Source organism: Peromyscus leucopus, chromosome 1 (assembly GCF_004664715.2).
Source record: "Peromyscus leucopus breed LL Stock chromosome 1, UCI_PerLeu_2.1, whole genome shotgun sequence".
NCBI lineage: Eukaryota > Metazoa > Chordata > Mammalia > Rodentia > Cricetidae > Peromyscus > Peromyscus leucopus.
Window position 1 is genome coordinate 104,626,665 of NC_051063.1, and position 20,918 is coordinate 104,647,582.

At 42.4% G+C, this 20,918-nt stretch overlaps 1 protein-coding gene across 1 annotated transcript in view; it reads right to left on the reverse strand.

Moving 5' to 3' along the window:
- The window catches only part of C2cd3 (C2 domain containing 3 centriole elongation regulator), a 118,299-nt gene that overhangs the window by 82,037 nt on the left and 15,344 nt on the right, over nucleotides 1–20,918 (reverse strand). Inside the window, 5 exon segments of the mRNA XM_028877526.2 lie at nucleotides 2,813–2,960; nucleotides 11,456–11,578; nucleotides 12,591–12,723; nucleotides 17,963–18,210; nucleotides 18,818–19,041. Coding sequence (XP_028733359.1) covers nucleotides 2,813–2,960; nucleotides 11,456–11,578; nucleotides 12,591–12,723; nucleotides 17,963–18,210; nucleotides 18,818–19,041 — 876 coding nt within the window.

Sequence of the window (20,918 nt, forward strand, 5' to 3'; positions counted from 1 at the left end):
ACACACAGAACACTAGTTAGTAAGTGTGTAGCAAAGACCCTTTCTTCCTTTCTTCTTTATCCCACACATAACACAGTTACCAGAGATGACTGCTGAGGCAGGAAGTCCTGGGATCCTAGCAGTTAGTGTCTTTCAAATTCAAACTCTTTTTTTCTCGATGCGAATTCCACCTTTAACTCTGTTTCTCTTTCCCCTTCCAAGACCCTAAAGCTTTTTATCTGCTTTGGATTCCTTGCCCTCTAATTCTGCTCCCCATCTGGTTAAACCTGTCATGTCTACTCACCTGCCAGGAAACGCTTCTCTCTCTGGTCACAGTGTGTCAGTCCATTCTATGAACTAATTTTCTACGCAATTTTCTTCCCAGTGCTGGGGCTCAAATTCAAGGTCTTGTCTACATTGGGCCAGTGCTAACTTGCCCATTGTCTTGCAAATTCTCATTTAGTTAACTGGATTTCTTGCAGTACATTAAACACTTATACTTGGACTTGGGATATAGTCAAGTGGTAGAGTACTTGCCTAACACACACAAAGCCATAGGTTTTAATCACCAGCACCACACAGAAAAAGTATATCCCTAACATCCTTTTTAATTTTTTTAAATATAGATCCTTCTTTCTATAACCATGTGCTGGTGTGTGTGTGTGTGTGTGTGTGTGTGTGTGTGTGTGTGTGTGTGTGTGTGAGAGAGAGAGAGAGAGAGAGAGAGAGAGAGAGAGAGAGAGAGAGAGAGAGAGATTGGCCTACAGACAAGTCTATAGGGCATTTTCTTGATTAATGATTGAAGTGGGAGGGCCCAGGCCACCCCTGGCAGGTGGTTCTAGGTTGTATAAAATGGCAGGCTGAAAGAGACATGAGAAATAAGCCAGGAAGTGGTGTTCCTCCACTGTCCCTGCTTGAGTTCCTGCCCTGACTTCCCTCAGTGAGAGAAGATGTAAGCTGTGAGCTGTAAGCCAAAATAAATCTTTTCCTCCCCAAGTTGCTTTAAGACAGCCCATTTCTCTGCCTTTCAAAACTCTCAAGTCTGTTAAAACCTTCTTATGCTCCTGCTTGGCAATATCAGGTAGTTGCTGTGGATATCACTCTGTATAAATAAAATGCTGATTGGCCAGTGGCCAGGCAGGAAGTATAGGTGGGACAAACAGAGAAGAGAATTCTGGGAAGCGGAAGGCTGAGGCAGGGAGACACTGCCAGCTGCTACCATGACAAGCAGCATGTGAAGACTCCTGTAAGCCATGAGCCACGTGGCAAGGTATAGATTTATGGAAATGGATTAATTTAAGATTTAAGAACAGATAGCAAGAAGCCTGCTATGGCCATACAGTTTATAAGTAATATAAGTCTGTGCGTTTACTTGGTTGGGTCTGAGCGGCTGTGGGACTGGCAGGTGACAAAGATTTGTCCTGACTGTGGACTAGGCAGGAAAACTCAAGCTAGAGGTAATTCCCCCATTCTGTCTTGGGGGTGCTGTTTGGCAGCTCTCCCCAACTTACTACCAGGCCAGAATAAACTACCTTGTGTTTCAGTCATTTTTTTTTTTTTTCCTGACATAAAAAAAGGGAGCCGGGCGGTGGTGGCGCACGCCTTTAATCCAGCACTCGGAGGCAGAGCAGGCGGATCTCTGTGAGTTCGAGGCCAGCCTGGGCTACCAAGTGAGTTCCAGGAAAGGCGCAAACCAGCACAGAGAAACCCTGTCTCGAAAAAACCAAAAAAAAAAAAAAAAAAAAAAAAAAAAAAAAAAAAAGGGAAAATCACAAGTGTGATGGTCTGGACATGGTTAGAATATGTCCCTAAAAGCTTTTTATGTTGAAAGCCTGGCCCTCGGTGACCATTAAGATGTCAGGCATCATGGGAGGAGATCCTTAGTTCTGTTAGAGCAAGTCCTTAAGAAGGGAGGATGATGGGACCCAGTCCCCATGGCTTCCTGTTTGGTGATGTGATGATCCCTCTCTCATATATACCATGAGGCGGTGTAGCCAACGGGGTCTTTACCAAAGCTTTCCAGTGCTGTTTAGACTCTCAGCCTTCTAAACCATGAGCTACATAATCTCTCTTCTTTGTAAAGTCAGCCTTTCTCAGGTATTGTTATAGTAACAAACGACGGGCTTACATGAGGAGCATGACAGCAACCTCCAGGATAACAGGTGGAAAGCATTAGGCTCACTGTGCACAGCATCTAGAACAGCGGTTCCTAAGGCCACAACACTTTACTACAGTTCTTCATGGTGTGGTGACCCACCCCCCATGACATTATTTTGGTTGCTACTGCATAACTGTAATTTTGCTACTGTTATAAATCATAATGTAAATATCTGACATATGATTCCAAAGAGGTTGCGACCCACGGGTTGAGAACCACTGGTCTAGAAGATGCTAAACCAAATCATGCAGCTTGACATAAAAAAGGTTGGAATAAAGCAGAACTACCTGAAAAGAATTTCCTATTTTATGCGTCAAAAGAGAGTTTTGTCACCTGTGAGTAGAAATGTTTCTGGATTTTTCTGAACAGATACTGAGTGGGTTCAGAGGCATGTCTGTATTAGCTGTTTCTTAGAAGAGCTCCAATGAAGCCATATGACATACTGCAACACAGGCTCTGCACTTGGGTGAATCTGAATCTGATTCTGGCTATAATACTTGCTAGGTATCCTTGGGCAGACTCAAGTGTCACGGCTCTTTTCTGTCTCTTTTCTGGCTATCATTATTATTAAATAAGGTATATGTAAAATGAATAGCTTCCTGCAAATATCCTGACTGTGGCTACTAAATGCTGTGACCTCGATTTGTAGAACTTCATTCAGATTCAATGACTTACAGGCACTGTGTAAAACAAGTTCTCCAGGAGACTCTGGTCATACTGAGGGTCATTCAGGTCACTGCTGCAATACACATCACTCCCAGGAGATGGGGAATCTGGAGGAGAGCCTAATCCATTCCAAAAGTGACCTTGGGATAATTCAGCACTGGAGACAAGAAAAACAAAGGCAAAGATTTTAACAGAAGGTTCAGCGGAATTATTCTCTCTGGCTGGTAAGACTTCCTAACATGTGAAAGACGGTATGCTAAGGACTTACTCTCCACAGACTACTGGGTGACATTTTCCAGCTCTATCCCCTCTCTTGGGATGACGTCAACTAGTACTTAAAACCCTGACACACATTGTGTTCTCAGCAAATATCTGTTGGCTATCTATTATGTGCTATGGTTGCCATAGAGATGGCTAATCTAGGTCCAGCTGTGCTCCTGTCATGTCTGCGGTCTAGCTGGGAGAAAAAGATGGCTGATTCACAAAAATACCTTCTTCAATTAAGCAAACACATGTATTTTGGAATTATGACATGATTAATTTCACATTGGATATAAAATTGAATAAACTCTGTGAGTTCTAGGCCAGCCTGGTCTACAGACTGAGTTCCAGAACAGCCAAGGCTACACAGAGAAACCCTGTCTTAAGAAACAAAGCAAACAAACAAAAATGAATAAAACACTACGAGGAGTTTATAAACTGAGGAAGTACGTATGTAAATAACTATAAACTCATATTTTAAGGAACAATTTCTTATAGTAACTAATACTTAATGTTAGTGAACTGAACAATATTTTAATGAACATCCATTAATAATAAAGCAGTAATATTATTAAATAGTGCATTCTCATCACTGACTCATGTGTTTATTATTTCTCTGCTTCCTTTTTAAGCTAGTTACCATTTTTTAAAATTTCTACAAAAATGCACAATCATTACCTTTAAATGAGACAATGTTTGCACATTACTTCAGATTTTTTTATTTTTACTACATTTAATTAGAGGGGAGGGAGAGAGCGCATGTGCACACATGGGACAACTTCTCTTACCACGTGGGCTCCAGGGACAGCTCCAGGAGTCAGGCTTGGCGGCAAGTGCCTTTCTTCATCTGCTGAGCTATCTGGCTGGCCTCTTAGCAACTAAAACTGCTCTTTTTTTGAAAGTATTTCTGATATTCATTTATATAACATCTTCTTAAAAATAATTTTTTTTTATTTTATGTTTCTGTTTACCTGTATGTATGTATTTGCACCTGTGGTGGATTGAATAAAAATGGCCCCCATAGGCTCATAAGGAATGGCACTTAGGAAGTGTGATGTGCTTTTCCTTCTGTCCGTGGATCCAGATGCAGAAGTCTCAGCTACCTCTCCAGCACCATGTCTGCCTGCATGCCACCATGCTTCTTGCTGTGACAATAATGGATTAAACCTCTGAAACTGTAAGCCACCCCCAATTAAATGTTTTCTTTTATAAGAGTTGCCATGGTCATGATGTCTCTTCACAGCAATAAACCCCTAAGAGAGCACCTAGTGTGTTCCTGTGGCAGTCAGAAGAGGGCACCATAGCCTCTGGAACCTTCCTTCACAGCTGGTTATGAGCTACCATGTGGGTGCTAGGAAGCAACACAGGTTGCATCAGTAGCAAGTACTGCTAACAGCTTAGCCGGCACTCCAGCCCCTCTCTAGAACTTTATTTGGGGTTTCTGCTGTCCACCATAGCTCTATGCTGCCCGCCACCTACTCTGCATACAAATTTACAGAGATCTCTGCTGCTCAGTATGCAGTCCTCTGATATCTTGGTGGGCCAGATAACACCCAGCTCCTGATGGGCAGCCCAGATCTCAGGGTAACTTGGTTACCATGTTCAGTTCTACTAAGGACCAATAACAGGCCAAGAGATGTCTCTCAGAGGGAAAATAATTATCTGCAGATGATGGTTTTTCCTTTTTTACAATTATGATTTCTTTGAACTAATTTACCTGTTTATGATGTACTGCAGTGTTGAATTTTATCTGTTTGTTAGCCTGAAGACAAGCCCACTCTCAGCACGATTCCTTTATTTTTCTTAAACATAATTTCTGGAATTTCAATTATCTAGATGTTGAATATTCTGAAAATGTTAATTTTCAATTTTAAGCTTTATTTTCATATTTTCCCATTTCGTTCTTTTTGTTAAATCTTCTGGGACTTTTTCCCTTCCCTTTCTCTTCTCAATGTTCTACAACTCTTGTTCTCTGTGTACATGCTGGAAGCATTCCTCATGTCTTCAAATCTAGGCCTTCAATGCTGACTAGAAGCTCAATCCACAGGCTGAGTCAGGAGGACCTTGATAACTGTGGCTTCATCACCAAACAACTGGGCAGAGCTGGATCATTTTGTTGAGTAAGGGCCAGTTTGTGTATTTCAACCTCTTTTCTCTTGACCAGAACAACTTCGACTGGCCTGGGAGGTGTGGCTGTCAGTGTGCTTAGGAGTCAAGAAGGGAAAGGGGGCTTGAGGCTGGCGGGCAGCCATCATCCATGGACTCATTTTAGTCTCCTCTCCCTCAGTGTGGCACTCACCTCGACCCTCAGCTGTGCTTAGCACCCAGGGATCTAGGGCCTGTACAGACTTACAGTCTCAAACGCGAACATCTTCAGATCCTTGTCTCACATTCAAGTGAGGATTTATATATACTTCAGTCATTAGGACACAGAACAAAACTCCCGGGGCTGTGCTTTACTCCCTGCCTTTTTCTACAACTGCTATCACAGAAACCTGGGATTTTAACTTTCATTTCTTCTCCTCCCATCTCCACTAGGATCTTCCTACTCTTCCACTTAGAATATTTTGGTATCCACCCCATTTTTAGTATGAAGTTCAAGTTCTTTTTTTTTTTTTAACCTTATTATATGTGTGTTGGTGTGAAGGTGTCAGATTCCTTGGAACTGGAGTTACAGACAGTTGTGAGCTGCCATGTGGGTGCTGGGAATTGAACCCAGGTCCTCTTGGAGAGCAGTCAGTGCTCTTAACCACTGAGCCATCTCTCCAGCCCCGAAGTTCAAGTTCTTTTTTTTTTTTTTTTTTTTTTTTCATCACAGGCAATTTATTTTGTTCTATTCATTCACAGTTAATACAGAAAATACTTGGAAACATTTCCATATAATGTTTGACACAGAAATCATCAAATAGAAGTATACAATGTTGACAGGAGGCAGTACATTTATAATTTATAACCCCAAATGTATTTATAAATTAGAAATGGAAAGATCTACAAGTGAAATTATGAAGGTTCACCAAAGTCATTTAATCTGTCAGTTTCTCATTCATTTTTCTGTCTTAATAATATTCTATTGTATGAATAAGCCACATTTTATTTCTCTCCAGTATTTGATAGCTATTTGAGTTGTTTTAACTTTTTTACTATTAGCAACACACTGCTGTAAACCTTCATGTACATGTTTCATAAGTGCACATTTTCAGTAGTTTGAGGTTATATTCCTAAGGGTAGAATTGTTGAGTAACAGAGTAACAATGTTTTGCATTTTGACCAACCACCAAACTGTTTTGCCAAAGTGGCACACCATTTTACAATCTCACCAAATCCTTGTTTTTAAGGCTCTGATTTTTGTACAAAAGCATTCAATCATTCTGTCAGACCAAACCAGGAAAAGTAAGCTATAGTTCAGAGCTGTTCTATTCCATTTACTATGCAAAGCCAATCTTGGTGTTTGCAACTCTCAGCCCTTTTGAGTATTCTTGCAGTGTTCACCTTTTCCTCCACCACTTTTTTTTTTTTTCTGGTTTATTTCTATCTATTACAAATGTAAAAAATCCTCCATCAACGCTGCTGATAGCAGCAGAACCTTGAGAAATATACCTTTGGTTTGCCTCAGAAAAGGAACACATATTGCACTGTAAAGTTTATAAAACTGGCGCAAAACATTGTGATAATGTTACAATGCCAGTTTTAAGAGTTCAGTGACTAGTGGGGAGCCGGTGGGATACATGCAGAACTGTGAAAGCGATCTCACTTAGCCAGCTGTACACGTAGACTGTAAATCTACATTCAGATCATTTCTGAACCAAGACTATCATCTCAGTTTATCTGTTGAGGTCAACCAGGAAATCCTAGAATATACCTTGATTTTTGCAAAGAAACAAAATAGGGGGAGGGGTTTCTTCAGCATTTCAGTCCATGAGTTAACAGTATCCTAACAGGCAAAGTGTTCTCTCACTGTCAACATAGAATGAACTGCTGCTGGAGGTCAACTTGGGCTTTAATTTGCATTAGCACTTACATGCATAGTAGTCCAAGTTGTTGACCTCATGACTTTTAAAAGTAACTCTAAAAAAGTAAAATGGCCCTTCTTGGAAGACTAAAGAAAGACATCCAGCCACAGTTGTAAAAAGTCTCATCAAAACAATATACCCTTTTATGAATTACGCCTCAATTAAAAAAAAAAAAAAGTAGCCCCAAATAAGCAGCTCTGAAAAAAAATATATAACTTAAGATATTTGAAAAAAACAAGGTGAATACAGGTTCAAAAGTAATTAAGATACATTTTCTTAAGGCTATCTAGAATTAGGCTTTAAAGAATTCTACCATTTCAAGTTTACCACTAGTTACTAGATACCTATTTACAAACAAGAGGTTCACCTTTTTTGTTCCTTTATCAAGAGAAAAATCTACCTTCAGACTATGAGGGTAGTGATGGGAGGGACTAGAAAACAAGATTCAAACAGTCCCATGCAAATATCACATTTTTCAAATGGAAGAACTCCAAACTGCACTAGAAGTTCCAATCACTAAGACACTTTCCATTGAAATGATTTAAGTACAACTACATGGCACCAAGGTTTAGGCCTAATATAGGCCTGACAACCAAGTCCTTGTTTTCTGGAAGAAAGGCCTCAAAAGTCCCACTCAATTCCACATAACAATACTTCAAAGATCAATTAGGTTTTCCTTTCCTTAATATTTTTGTTTTTGACTTCTAATCTTAAAGACTAGATTAAAACTTAGCTCATTTCCCAGAAGGCATTGCTTCCCTTTGCTCTATGAAAGAGTCCACCAAGACCTCTTCCTCAAAACCATCTAGCCCCCAGCCTCCAGCCTGTGCTTGTGATGCATCTTTCTCAACATCCTGAAAAGGTAATGTAGGTAAAATATGCTCATAAACATTAAAACTAGTTGTTTAGAAAGACATAACTAGCTTTATAATTTAAGTTTTAAAGCATAAATACTTGCAGCTTAATCTGTACTGACAATGATTGTCGAAAGCCTAGAATTCAACATTTACAAATTCTCATTCACACACACAAAAACACACTATTATCACACAACTTGTGTCTTGAGAGAATCTTCTGCTTTTAAATCTTTGGCCTCCCAGTCAATCCCAAGTTCAACCAACTTTTCCGAGTTCTGGTAGTTACCTGGACCACTGAGGCATTGCCACAAGACTTCTTCTCTTTTGAAACATCCTTTTTCTCTAGATATTAGGATAGCTACACCAGCTTGTTTCTTCTGTGGTGTATGTTGGTGTGGGATTATCTATTGCTTGATTTTTCATGGATGTGTTTAGCTTCTTTGGGTTGAATTTTCCCTTCTAGTGCTTTCTGTAGGGCTGGGTTTGTAGACAGGTATTGATTAAATCTGGTTTTATCCTGGAATATTTTGTTTACTCCGCCTATGGTGATTAAGAGTTTTGCTGGGTATAATAGTCTGGGTTGGCATCTGTGGTCTCTTAGTGTCTGCATGAGATTTGTCCATGATCTTCTAGCTTTCATAGTCTCTATTGAGTAGTCTGGTGTTATTCTGATGGGTTTACCTTTATATGTTACTTGGTCTTTTTCCTTTGCGGCTCTTAATATTTTTTCTTTGTTCTGTGTGTTTAGTGTTTTGATTATTATGTGGCGAGGGGACTTTTTTTTTGGATCCAGCCTATTCGGTGTTCTGTAAGCTTCTTGTATCTTCATATGTATTTCTTTCTTTAGGTTAGGAAAGTTTTCTTCTATGATTTTGTTGAATATATTTTCTGTGCCTTTGAGTTGGTATTCTTCTCCTTCTTCTATCCCTACTATTCTTAGGTTTGGTCTTTTCATGGTGTCCCAAATTTCCTGGACGTTTTGTGTTACGACTTTTTTGTCTTTAGTGTTTTCTTTGACTGACGAATCTATTTTCTCTATCGTGTCTTCAGTGTCAGAGATTCTCTGTTCCATCTCTTGCAATCGGTTGGTTATGCTTGTTTCTGTAGTTCCTGTTCGTTTAGTCAGGATTTCTATTTCCAGCATTCCCTCAGCATGTGTTTTCTTTATTGTCTCAAATTCATTTTTCAGATCTTGGAATGTTTCTTTCATCTGTTTAATTGCTTTTTCTTGGCTTAATTTGATTTCTTCCCATTTTTTGTTCGTTTTTTCTTCCATTTCTTTAAGGGAGTTTTTTATTTCCTCTATAATGGAGTTTTTCATTTCCTCTTTAAGGGAAGTTTTTATTTCCTCTTTAAGAGAGTTTTTCATTTCCTCTTTAAGGAAAGTTTTTATTTCCTCTTTAAGGTAGTTTTTCATTTCCTCTTTAAGGAAAGTTTTTATTTCCTCATTGAGGGAATGTTTTATTTCTTCTTTAAGGGCCTCTATCATCTTCTTAAAGCCATTTTTAGGGTTGATCTCTTCTGTTTCTTCTGTCATGGTATGTTTAGGCCTTGCAGGTGTAGAATCACTAGGTTCTGATGTTGCCATATAGGTCTTTATGTTATTGCCTGTATTTTTGCACTGGCGTCTACTCATCTTTTCCTCTGTGCGATGCAGGTGGTGTCTGTGTCTGAGAGTGCCTCTCTTATTCTAATTTTTAGTCTTGGTTTAGTAGGGGTTCTTGGTTAAATTGGTGCTATTGGGCTGTTTCTTCAGGGACAGCTGATTTCAGTCGGTGAATTATATACTTATGATTCTGGTGATCTGGTTTGGTGACTGGGTAGCGCCTTCTTCTGTGTTCCCAGGTCACGTTTTGTTCATTTGTCAACTCCTCAGCTGATCTTGTTTCTTCAGACTTCAAACTGTAGGCATCTGAATCCTCTCCCAGATGGGTTTCAGCTGAGCAGGGTAGTCTCACCAACACCTCCAAGTTGTTGGGTTTCACAGGATCAGCAGTTGGGCCCTGGGTTGTCCCCAGATGGAGTGTCCAGACTCGCCCTGGTTCCGACCCACGGAGATAGCCTCTTCCCCAGGTGTTGGGGCTAGGGGCGTCCCGTTCCAAGCTGCGTCCGCTCCTCTCTGTCCCCGGGCCTGTCCACCCCTGTGGCCCGCCGCCACAGGCCCACCTGCATCCACTTGTCTCTGCCGCTGGGCCTGTATGTCCCTGTCAGCTGCCGCTGGGTCTGTCTGCCTCTGCGGGCGGCCAACGGGCCTGTATGTCTCTGCCGGCTGCCACCGCGGGCCTAGCTACTTCTGCTTGTCACTGCTGCCGGGCCCATCCACCTCTGCGGACTGCCACTGGGCCTGTATGTCCCTGTCAGCCGCTGCCACCGGGCCCTTCCACTTCCGCGAGTCGCTGACCTGCGCCCGCCTGTCTCCGCCACGTGGCCCACCGCCGGGCCTAAATGTCTCTGTTGGCCGGCGGCCGCCGGTCCTGTCCACCTCCGTCTGCTTATCTCCACCGCAGGGCCTGTCCACCTCTGTGGGCTGCCGCTGGGCTTGAATGTCTCCGCCAGCTGCCGCCGGGCCTAAATGTCCCTGTCAGCCACTGCCACCAGACCCGTCTACCTCCGCAGGCTGCTGCCACAGGCCTACCTGCGTCTGCTTGTCTCCGCCATCTTGAATCTGAATCTCGAAGTTCAAGTTCTTTAATGTAACAAAGTCCTCTGTCAATGGACCAAAGGTCATATGTCTTGCCACTTTCCCCATAAGCTTAAATTTTAACCAAATTAAACTAAGTGGAAAAGCCAAGCATTGTGGTGCATGCCTGTAATGCCAACACTTGGGAGGCAGTGGTAGGAGAATCAGAGTTCAATGTCATTCTCAGTCACATAGCACACAGCAAGTTCAAGGCTACCCTGAGCTACATGAACCCTCTCTTAAAAAAACAAACAACAAAAAAACAACCCCCCCAAAAAAAACAAACCTTAAACAAGTGTGCATTCTTAAAAACATGTTTCTTGTGTATGTATAACATATTGCTTTTAACCTCTCCAAGACAGTAATGTTTACAGTAGTTCCTCAAGAGACAATATATGATGAGTCTGGTTTTAGTGCACATGTTAACAATATTCATAGTAACAGTTACCAATGATCAAACAGCTATGTGCTAACACCATGCTAACTCCTTTATATACAGAATTTCTCAACCTCACTGAAATGTTGCAAATTCTTTTGGGGCCTCTGTAGTTGAGATAACTACCCAAGGCCATAATGCTAAGCACCTTTCAACCTGACTCTAGTGAAGATTCCTGCTCCCTTCATCACAGCAGACAACATGGGTGGTGGAGAGTGGGGAGACAAGGACAGAGGAGGCTGCAGGCCAGTGTGTACACAAAGCCAAAAGAAAAGGCTTCTTATTTAGTAGGCAAACAGTCCTAGTTTAAGGACCAGGAAAGGAATCAGCCAAGGAAGTATTACTTAACAACGTAGTCAGTGACTGGAAGAAGTTTTCAATGGAGGAGAGCCAGCTAAGAGCACTTACCTGCCTAACAGCAGCTGTATGGCTCTGGTGTCAGCTTTTGGATCATCTTTACAAAACAAATTCTCTGTCAAGGGGAGGAGGTGGTCATCACTGTGGTCTTTAAATTGATTCTTAGACGAGTACCTGGTTCCAAGGTGTGAAAAATACTCTGTCATGAATGGCTAACAGATGGGAAAAATTTAAATCCTAACCAAGCTAAGAAAGAGTAGAAAGCACGAGTCTGACTTAGAAAATTTAACATTTTTGGGCCTATCTGCCTTAAATGTATATAAAATTTAACGCTTTGCAAAGTTCTTCCCAATATCAGAATCCCATTTCATTTCTGAAAGGAGAGGGGGGAAAAAATCTTCATTTTATATATAAGCACTCCAGATTAGAAAGCAAAAAATGCATCCATTTAGCAAACACCAGTGCTGGGTGATAGATTCTGAGTACCTTCTGCTGTAGGCTCACCACATTAAGAATTATTTGCTGAGGGCTAGGGAGATGGCTCAGTAGTTAAGAGCACTGGCTGCTCCTCCAGAGGACCCAGGTTCTGGTCCCAGCACCCACATGGCAGCTCACAACTGTCTAACTCCTGTTCCAGGGGAATCCGACACTCTCACACAGACATACATGCAGGCAAAACACCAATGCACATGAAATAAAAATAAATTTTAAAAAGCATATTATTATTGTTGTTGTTGTTTGAGACAGGGTTTCTCCGTGTAGCCCTAGCTGCCCTGGAATTCACTCTGTAGACCAGGCTGGCCTCAAACTCCTGCCTCTGCCTCTCCAGTGCAGGGATTAAAAGTGGGTGCTGTTGCCGGGCGTTGGTGGTGCACGCCTTTAATCCCAGCACTCGGGAGGCAGAGCCAGGCGGATCTCTGTGAGTTCGAGGCCAGCCTGGGCTACCAAGTGAGCTCCAGGAAAGGCGCAAAGCTACACAGAGAAACCCTGTCTCGAAAAACCAAAAAAAAAAAAAAAAAAAAAAAAAAAAAAAAAAGTGGGTGCCACCACCACCCTCTGGGTATTAAAAAAAAAAAAAAAGAATTATTTGATGAACATTTCCAATTATCCCATTCATAACAAAAAAGAAGGTAAGTCAAAAACTGAAGAAACGAGCTGCAGGGGTGCACTTTTGTCCCTAACTTACGGCACTGATGATGGGAAAGCATCTTCCATCAGAGGAGGAGGAACTTTGTCCAGCAGCATGCTAGTATCTGGGCTCGAGTTCATTGCAGAAATCAACATGGCATTCCTCAGTTTATTGCCCTGTTCTAATAGAGCTGAAGGCAGTAAAAACAGAAAATGAAAGCACCTGAAATCCAGCAGGAAGGGTTCCAATAGTCACAGTTCTTGTCCTTCTATGCATGACTTGCTACAAGGTTCTGTAGCGGCTTCTGCGTCTGTTCTCCCAACAGCCCAAGAATTCCTAGAGGATGTTCGCTTAACAACTGTTGTTTACTTGGCTTCTACATTGTGTTTAGAAGATGCTACATCAATGAATGAATGCTCTATCCCAGAGAGACTGATCTTATTGTGGGAGCTGTTATGTCCCAGCTCCCAGCTCTCCCAGCTGCTGTCTACACATGAGGTTAATGGAGCCTATGACTTATTTCCATAACCAGATACCTTATTCTGACTCTCTTATTTAAAAGAGTTTTAATAATCTTACCCCAAAAACACTGGCAACTATTCCAGCTAAACTTCTGGAAACCAGTCATAACTGTAATAATCTATTCTAAATGTATACTTTTATGAACAAAGGATGCCAAAATGAAGTCCATGACTCATCTAAGGCCCCACAGCAGGATAATGGAAAAATTAAGATGAAACCCAAGGCTTCCAGTTTTTGATAAGCAAAAGTCGCCCCACCCCTTAGGTAATAACAGTAGAACAATAACAATGGGCATTTATTAGGCCCTAACCATGTGCCAGGCATCACTCTCAGTATCTTATGTATATCAATTCACTGGATCCTCTCAACACTCCTCGGAGATGGTAAGTAGTAACCTGCCCAGACACACATATGACACCCGTATTGTACTGTAAGTACTCCACTATCTATAGTTTCACTTTCTGTGATTTCAGTCAAAAAATTAAGTGGAGAATGTATACTCCCTAAGTTTTGTTGCTCTTCTGACTAGTGAGATGAAATCCTAATCCACTCTACTGTGTCCTGGACATAAATCACCCCTCTGTCTACTGTTGGCCACACTGAATATTCTACCTGCTTTTGAGTCTCACAATTGCTATTTTATTATTTAGAATTACCATTGTGATACTTCAAGCTTTGTGTTACAAGTAACCCTTACTTTACCTAAAAAAGGCCCGCACACACAAGAACAGTGGTACTGACAACTTTAATATATCATATCATCATAATTATTTCATTAGTTATTATTATTAATATCTTACTGTACCTATATAGCTTCTGATCCCCCCATTCCCCTTATTTTTGCTTTCTGATACTTGAATTGAGCTTATTTTTCTTCTGTGAGAATAAAAATTTTTCTCTGAATGCCATGCCAACATTTCAAGAGTAGTTGACTCAGTCACGGGTACCTGGAGGGCAGTTGTCACCTACATACTCTTCCGAGGCAGGTTGTAAAAGGGAATAAACATTAAGGAAAACAAGCAAGAGGAACCAGACCTCAAGTTCTTCACACACTGGCCTCCAACTGGCTTCACTGTGCAAAAAGCCATCCTTGAAAAACAGTCTCCAAGCTTCGGGCTTGACAAAAGGACTGTCTCAGGTTCTCCAGAAGCTGGGCACAACCACCTGAGGACTCTTCCCACACTGAAATGGCACTCAGTGTGTTCAGGACAATGTTTCCTACACTCATTTCCCAGGTGCCATGGGCACAGACCTGTTAAAGCAGCAGTTCTCAACCTGTGTGTCCTGACACCTTTGGGGGTCAAACGACCCTTTCTGGGGGGGGGGGGTCGCCTAAGACCATCAGGAAACACAGATACATTATGATTCATTCTGAGCTGCACAGTTAAGTCTGAGGCCAGCCTGGGCTATAAAGCCCTATTACAAAAATCATATCCAACTGTATATTAGATCACTGAATCCAATATGTAAGAGACTCTCAGAAGGCCATCCAGTCCATTCCTTGCCATTTACAGTTGCAGCAGTGAATTCCCAAGCTGCTGAAGGGTTCCTCTTCTGTTACTGTCCACTGGACTATCACACCTTTGTCTTACTTCTTCTACTTTCCTCCTCTCCTCCTCTTTTTCTTCTCCCAGACAGGGTCTCACACTGTAGCCCTGGCTGTCCTGGAACTCACTATGTAGATCAGGCTGGCCTCAAACTCAAAGAAGTCAGCCTGCCTCTGCCTCCCGAGTGCTGGGATAAAGGTGTGGGCCACCACCACCTGGCTTTATTTCATCTTTAAATCCACTACCCTACTAACTCTTATGGAAAGGAACATATTGTGCCTGGCATATTTGCTTGGCTTGAATAGTTGTTCAGCATAGTCTTAACTTAAAAAAGCGCAGGTAGGCCTACATGGATAATTACCTATAGTAAGATGAAGCAGAGGGCCTTAGCCTTAAAGTCTAAGAGAGGAGGCTGCCATTTTTGACAGAGCAGGAGCTCTCCTTAACTACGAGTTCACGTCTCCATTTTAAAATGCGGCTGGCAGGCCCAGTGAGATGACCCAGTGGGGAGGTGCTTGCTGCACTACCTAACCATCTGAGTTTGATCCCCAGAACCAACTCTTACAACTTGTTTTCTGATCTTCACACATGCGCCATCACATACATGTGCCTACACTTACACATCACACTCACAAACACGAATAACATAAATGTAAAAAACTTTAAGTGAGATTAACCATCTCTACCTCATGATAAAATTCTGTATGTAAAACACATGGCAAGGAGGAGTATGTAACTCAGCAATGCTCAGAGAGGGGCAGCTGCTTCCTTCAGGCTAACCTTCTCTCGTGTTTCTTTTACTGGGACTCTTTCTTTTTCTTCCTTGTGGTGACTGCAGGGACTCACGTATGCCAGGCAACTGTCCTACCACCGAGCTACGCTTCTAGTCCCCTTTAGAACATTTCTTCCTTTCCTTTCCCTCCCTTCCTCCCTTCCTTCCTTCATGTATATAGTGTTCTGCCTGCATGTATTCCTGAATGACAGAGAAGGCGCCAGATATCATTACAGATGGTTGGAGCCACCATGTGGGTGCTGCGAATTGAACCCAGGACCTCTGGAAGAGCAGCCAGTGCTCTTAGCCTCAGCCATCTCTCCAGCACCATTTGTTACTTTCTTAATGAGGTCTTACTTTGCCAATTTATGCAAAATTAGCATCCTCCTCTCTCATCTCCCTTGCTTAATTTACCTCCACTGCCATTACCACCATCTAACATACAGTATTTATTTATCCAGTTTGTCTTCCCATCTAGAATAGCAGATTCCTAAGACAGGCTCTTTTTGAAGAAAAACTTAAACTGCTACATCCCTGACACATAGAAGAGCCATAGACATTTGGTAGGTGTTGGGTAAATGCCTATTTAATGAACAAATGCCTTCCTCAGAGTCTGGAGTATAAGTCCATACAACAGTCCAGGTAGAGGCTGATTAAGTGCTAATTGTAGTGGACAGTTTTCTTCCTTGCAAATGGACTCTTTAAATTAAAAGACTAAAATTAATGACTTAATCTTAGAGCATGTGTGCACATCAGAGTGTATGTGTATAATGTATTTACTATTATAATGTATTTATTATTATTGTGTGTATACATGTGGTGAATGTGTGTGAGTGCAGACCACGTGTGCCATGGTGTGCATATGGAGGTCAGAGGGCAACCCTCCATTGTTAGTTCTCTCCTTCCACCTTTATGTGAGTTTCAGGGATCAAACTCAGGTCTCCAGGCTTTCATGGCAAGTGCTTTTTCCTATTAAGCCCTAGCCCTGGAATATTATATAGAAAAAAAATATATTTTGTTTGTTTGTTTTTTGGAGACAGGGTTTCTCCATGTAGTTGTGGTGCCTGTCCTGGATCTTGCCCTATTGACCAGGCACTGGCCTCGAACTCACAGAGATCCTCCTGCCTCTGCCTCCTGAGTGCTGGGATTAAAGGCGTGTTCCACTACCATCTAGTCCTACAGTATGTTTTTAAAAACAGGGATTCACAAGACATTCAGATAAAACAACGTAGTTCAATAGTAGAGTGTATGTTATGCATGCAGAAGGCCCTGGGTCTGATTCCTATCATCGAAAATATACAAGACCACATGTCCCTAATAATATAAAATATGTATCTAAGTAGTTATTTATAAGACATTTTTACAAATGGTACAGATAACTACTTTGGAAATGTTATTATGGGAGTAGATACACATTCCTGTCATGCTCCTGATGTCACAGAAATAATAGTTAACGGCATACTGCTCCCTGATCTGAGGTAATACACGCTGTTCCCCTTCGCTTTTTATTGGGTTTGAATGTGAATGTCTTTCGTACACTTGCTCACGTGCTTGAATACTTGGTCACCAGCTGGTGGCACTGTTTTGGAAGGTTGTGGAACTTGGAAATGGGGCCTTGCGGGACAAAGTGGACCACTAAGGGCAGGCCTTGGACTCCTATAGCCTTGGTCCCACTTCCTGCTGCAGGGCTCAATGCAGCCTGCTGCCTCATGCTCCTACTACCAGGATGGTCAGTATTCCTTCGTAAGCCATAATCCAAGACCAACCTTGTCAGGTGCACTTGTCACAGCACTGAGAAAAGTAACGTACAAATGAGCAAACTGTCTCCCTCTACGTCTGTGTATTCTGCAGTACTGTAAATACTGCAACAGAACTGAACTCCCAGTCTTAAGCAATAAGGATCACCTGCACACTAAATGTCCCCAGCGTCAAGAACTAACAGTCTTTGTTAAGACAAATGTGGAAAATGACAAAAGAATTTCTGGTCCTACTCTAGCTCCTCAGAACTGTAATGACATGTTGCGTGTGTGCGGTGGTGTGGCGGGGTGTGTGCGTGCGTGCGTGGTGGTGTGGTGTGTGTGGTGGTGTGGTGTGTGTGTGGGCAGTGCGGTGGGAGGTGGGTACATGCCACGTGTACACATGTGGAAGTCAGAGGACCACTTGCAGGAGTCGATTCTCTCTTTCGCCATGTGGGTTGCAGGGATCAAACTCAGCTCAGCAAGACTTAGCAGGAGAAGCTGAGCCACCTTACCAACTCCATAAGGGCATTTTAAATGTTTCTAACACAAATGATAAATGTCTGAGATGATAGATGTCACCTGATATGGTCATTACCCACTGTATATGTGTACTGAAACATCACACTACACCCCACAAACACAACTGCTACAACTAATTTAAAAGAAAAACATCTAAATAGTAGTCACCTAGCAGTTTAGTAGAGCTGCTTTTACACGAGACTCTGAATGAAAGCAAGTCTCACACTTTCATTTGGCTATCTAGTTTATAGAGAAGTCAACAGTTTCCCTCTGTGGGCACAACAATCCCAATAAATGCAGTCTAGTCTTAGGTTATAGACAGACACATACCTGAAAGAAGGTCCTTTGTAGGAGGGTTGTTTGAAGACAGGATGCATGAGTCACTGTGACTCTTAGCGACTGTACTTATTTGTGGCTGAAACATGGAACTGTTGAGGAGGGACATCTGCTTCTGTGGAGCTTTGTCTCTCTGCAGCACAGTCTCTAAACTTGGCCCTGAATTAACGTGATGCTGTAGTCCACACAGAGAACTCTTCACCGCATCGGGGTTCTCTGCAAAGTACAAGTGGTCCTTCCCCCTGTTAGAGAGAAAGAATGCCAGCAGCTCATACCCTGTCTGGGAATATCCACCTTGTCAGAGCTCGGAGGGTTAGCGAGGGCCCTGTAGCTGGGGCCTTGTAAGAGGTGGCTTTTTTTTTTTTGTAGTGTGACTTTGTATATCTGCTTTTAATCTCCTCAATGTCTCATACAACGCAGATTACTTCACAAGCAATTAAGACAAAAATCTGTTTCTCATCCTCCATTCTATTTCAAACAACAATGCCCTTTCCCCTCACAGACATGTATCATGGCATCTGTAAAGTTTTTAGTCATATGTGTACACTGGCTTCTATATTGGACTGAGAGCAGTCCTTAAAGACAGGACTTTTGCGGCTGCCATATTGCTTTGGGGTGCACTAAGTCTACATTCTACCACTGGGCTACCTCTTCAGCCCCAGGAACTGTGTCTTGTTTATTTCTGCGCCAGTGTCTGGGATTCAACTAGGCCAGCAGTGGGTGCTGAAGAGCTATCTGCTGAATGCATGACTGTGCTTCTCTGTTCAGGTTTGCAGTCTAGCACAGACGACACAAACATCCTGAGGACAGTGAGGCTAGCAGATGCAGACCTGGAGACGTGAGCGTTACCTTGGTGTGGTGGACCTACTGCTGTTGCCTGGCAACTCTTTCCCATCAGTTTTGATGGCAGGTGCCCCACAAGGCCTTGATGGAATCATGGCCTGAGTGTTGCTGGATTCAGTATTCTCTCTGAGTCCTCGCTCAGATAAAAGCACATTCTCTGTCATGTCAGTGGTAGGAAGAGGCTTGTAGCTGTCGTAAGTTTCTGACAGAGGCTCCAGGGCCAGTGAGACCTGAAAGAGCATGAAACAGAACAGATTTTCTTCAGCCTTCAGTAACTAATTGTAAGAAATCCCTGCCTGACAGAAGTTAATGTCTACCCTTTCCTCACAAGAGTAGGTCTAGCTTTCTGCCTACTTCAAAAACCGCTCTCACTATGCTCCGTGGACTCCTTCATCCCTCTGTCTGAGACAGACCAGTCACCTAGGGTTCCTTCTAAGTGCCCTATATTCACGCCTTTGCACCTCTGTTTATTCCATCCTATTCTCTCTATCTAGGTAAAGATGTCAAGGTCATGGCCTTCTTCCTGATTCTCCTTACTCTGTCCACCCACCAATATCATCACCACTTTCTGAAAACTTCACTATAGGCCAGGAATGTGCTGTGTTCCCCAGTGAGACTATTTCAGTGATGACACAATTCTGTCAGGAATTTATATTACTGTAACTGTAAGGTTAAGGAAAGAAAAAATAGCCGAGGCTAGATATGGTGGGGCATGCCTAGTAATGCCAGCACTGAGGGGCAAAGGCAGGAGAGTTACGATTTTCAAGCCAGTCTAGGCTACCTGGTGAGAGCCTATCTCCAAACAAAGCCAAGGTTTAGAGAACGTATTTGTATCATTTACTTATCACACTAATATGTTATAAATCCTTTGAAGGCATGAACCACATTCTTTTTTGGGGGGGGGCGGAGGCGTGAGACAGGGTTTCTCTGTGCCTTTCCTGGAACTCACTCTGTAGACCAGGCTAGCCTCGAACTCACAGAGATCCGCCTCGCTCTGCCTCCTGAGTGCTGGGATTAAAGGCGTGTGCCAACACCGCCTGGCCACGTTCTTTAGTTTTATATAGACTGATTAGCACAGAACCATATGCATGGTTCTGATATCCGACATGTCTCAGGTTCTGATAAAGGAATGACATGGCATCTGCTCATATTCTTACTGTTTGTTGCTTGGCACAAAAAAAGTCCCTACTGTCACACTGGACATAAAATGTGAAAAACACTAAGCGGAGAAACTAAGTCTCTGCTGGTTGAGATGAGTTCTTGCTTGCAGTCCAGCTCCGTGGGGGGCCAAAGCAGGAGGACCCTTGGAGCCTTGGACTTGGGGGACTTATACAGCAAGACCTGGTCTCAAAAGAAAAGACAAAGTCCCTGTAATTTTATTGCTGTGAGCTGAAGTATTCTACTAAAACATTCTTCAGTACCATCAGTGGGGAAAGGCACTTGCTGAGCAAGCCTGGAGACCAGAGTTCAATCCCTGGAACCCAGGCAGAAGTAGAAGGAGAGAAGTGACTCTAGAGTTCTCAACAGTTGTCTTCTGATCTTCACACACACTGTGGTGTACACACACACACACACATACCCTGTCTGTCCCTATGTTTTTCTCCTAAAATTAAAAAAAATTATCCAGCCCTCTGAAGAGACCAACTGAGAAAAACCTAATGGGGGAATGAAATAAAATTAAAGTTTATTTATAGAAAAGTGTAGTTTAATGACAGAAAGAGGAGGAGAGACTGTTTAAACAATCAAATAATGATGAATGACCAACACAAGAAATGAAAAAATACTTTTTAAGATATCTTTGAAAAGGTCAATGAATATTTTGTATAGAGAAACTGCCAATCTATAAACTGCCAATCTATAAACTCAAAAAAACCAAACCTAGTTCTTACTGAGAATTCTGACCATGAACCAAGAACTATAAACCCTTCACATCTGCTCGTCATCAAGACTTTCTTACAAGACATACACCAGGAGTGTAGCAAGATGAATACTATGTGCAGTGATCGCTGGAATAGTTCACCTATAATCCTGGCTGCTCAGGTTATCACTTGCCAAAGACTGCCACTGCATTTTAGAAGCGTAGGGGGCACTGAATAAAAGTACCCCT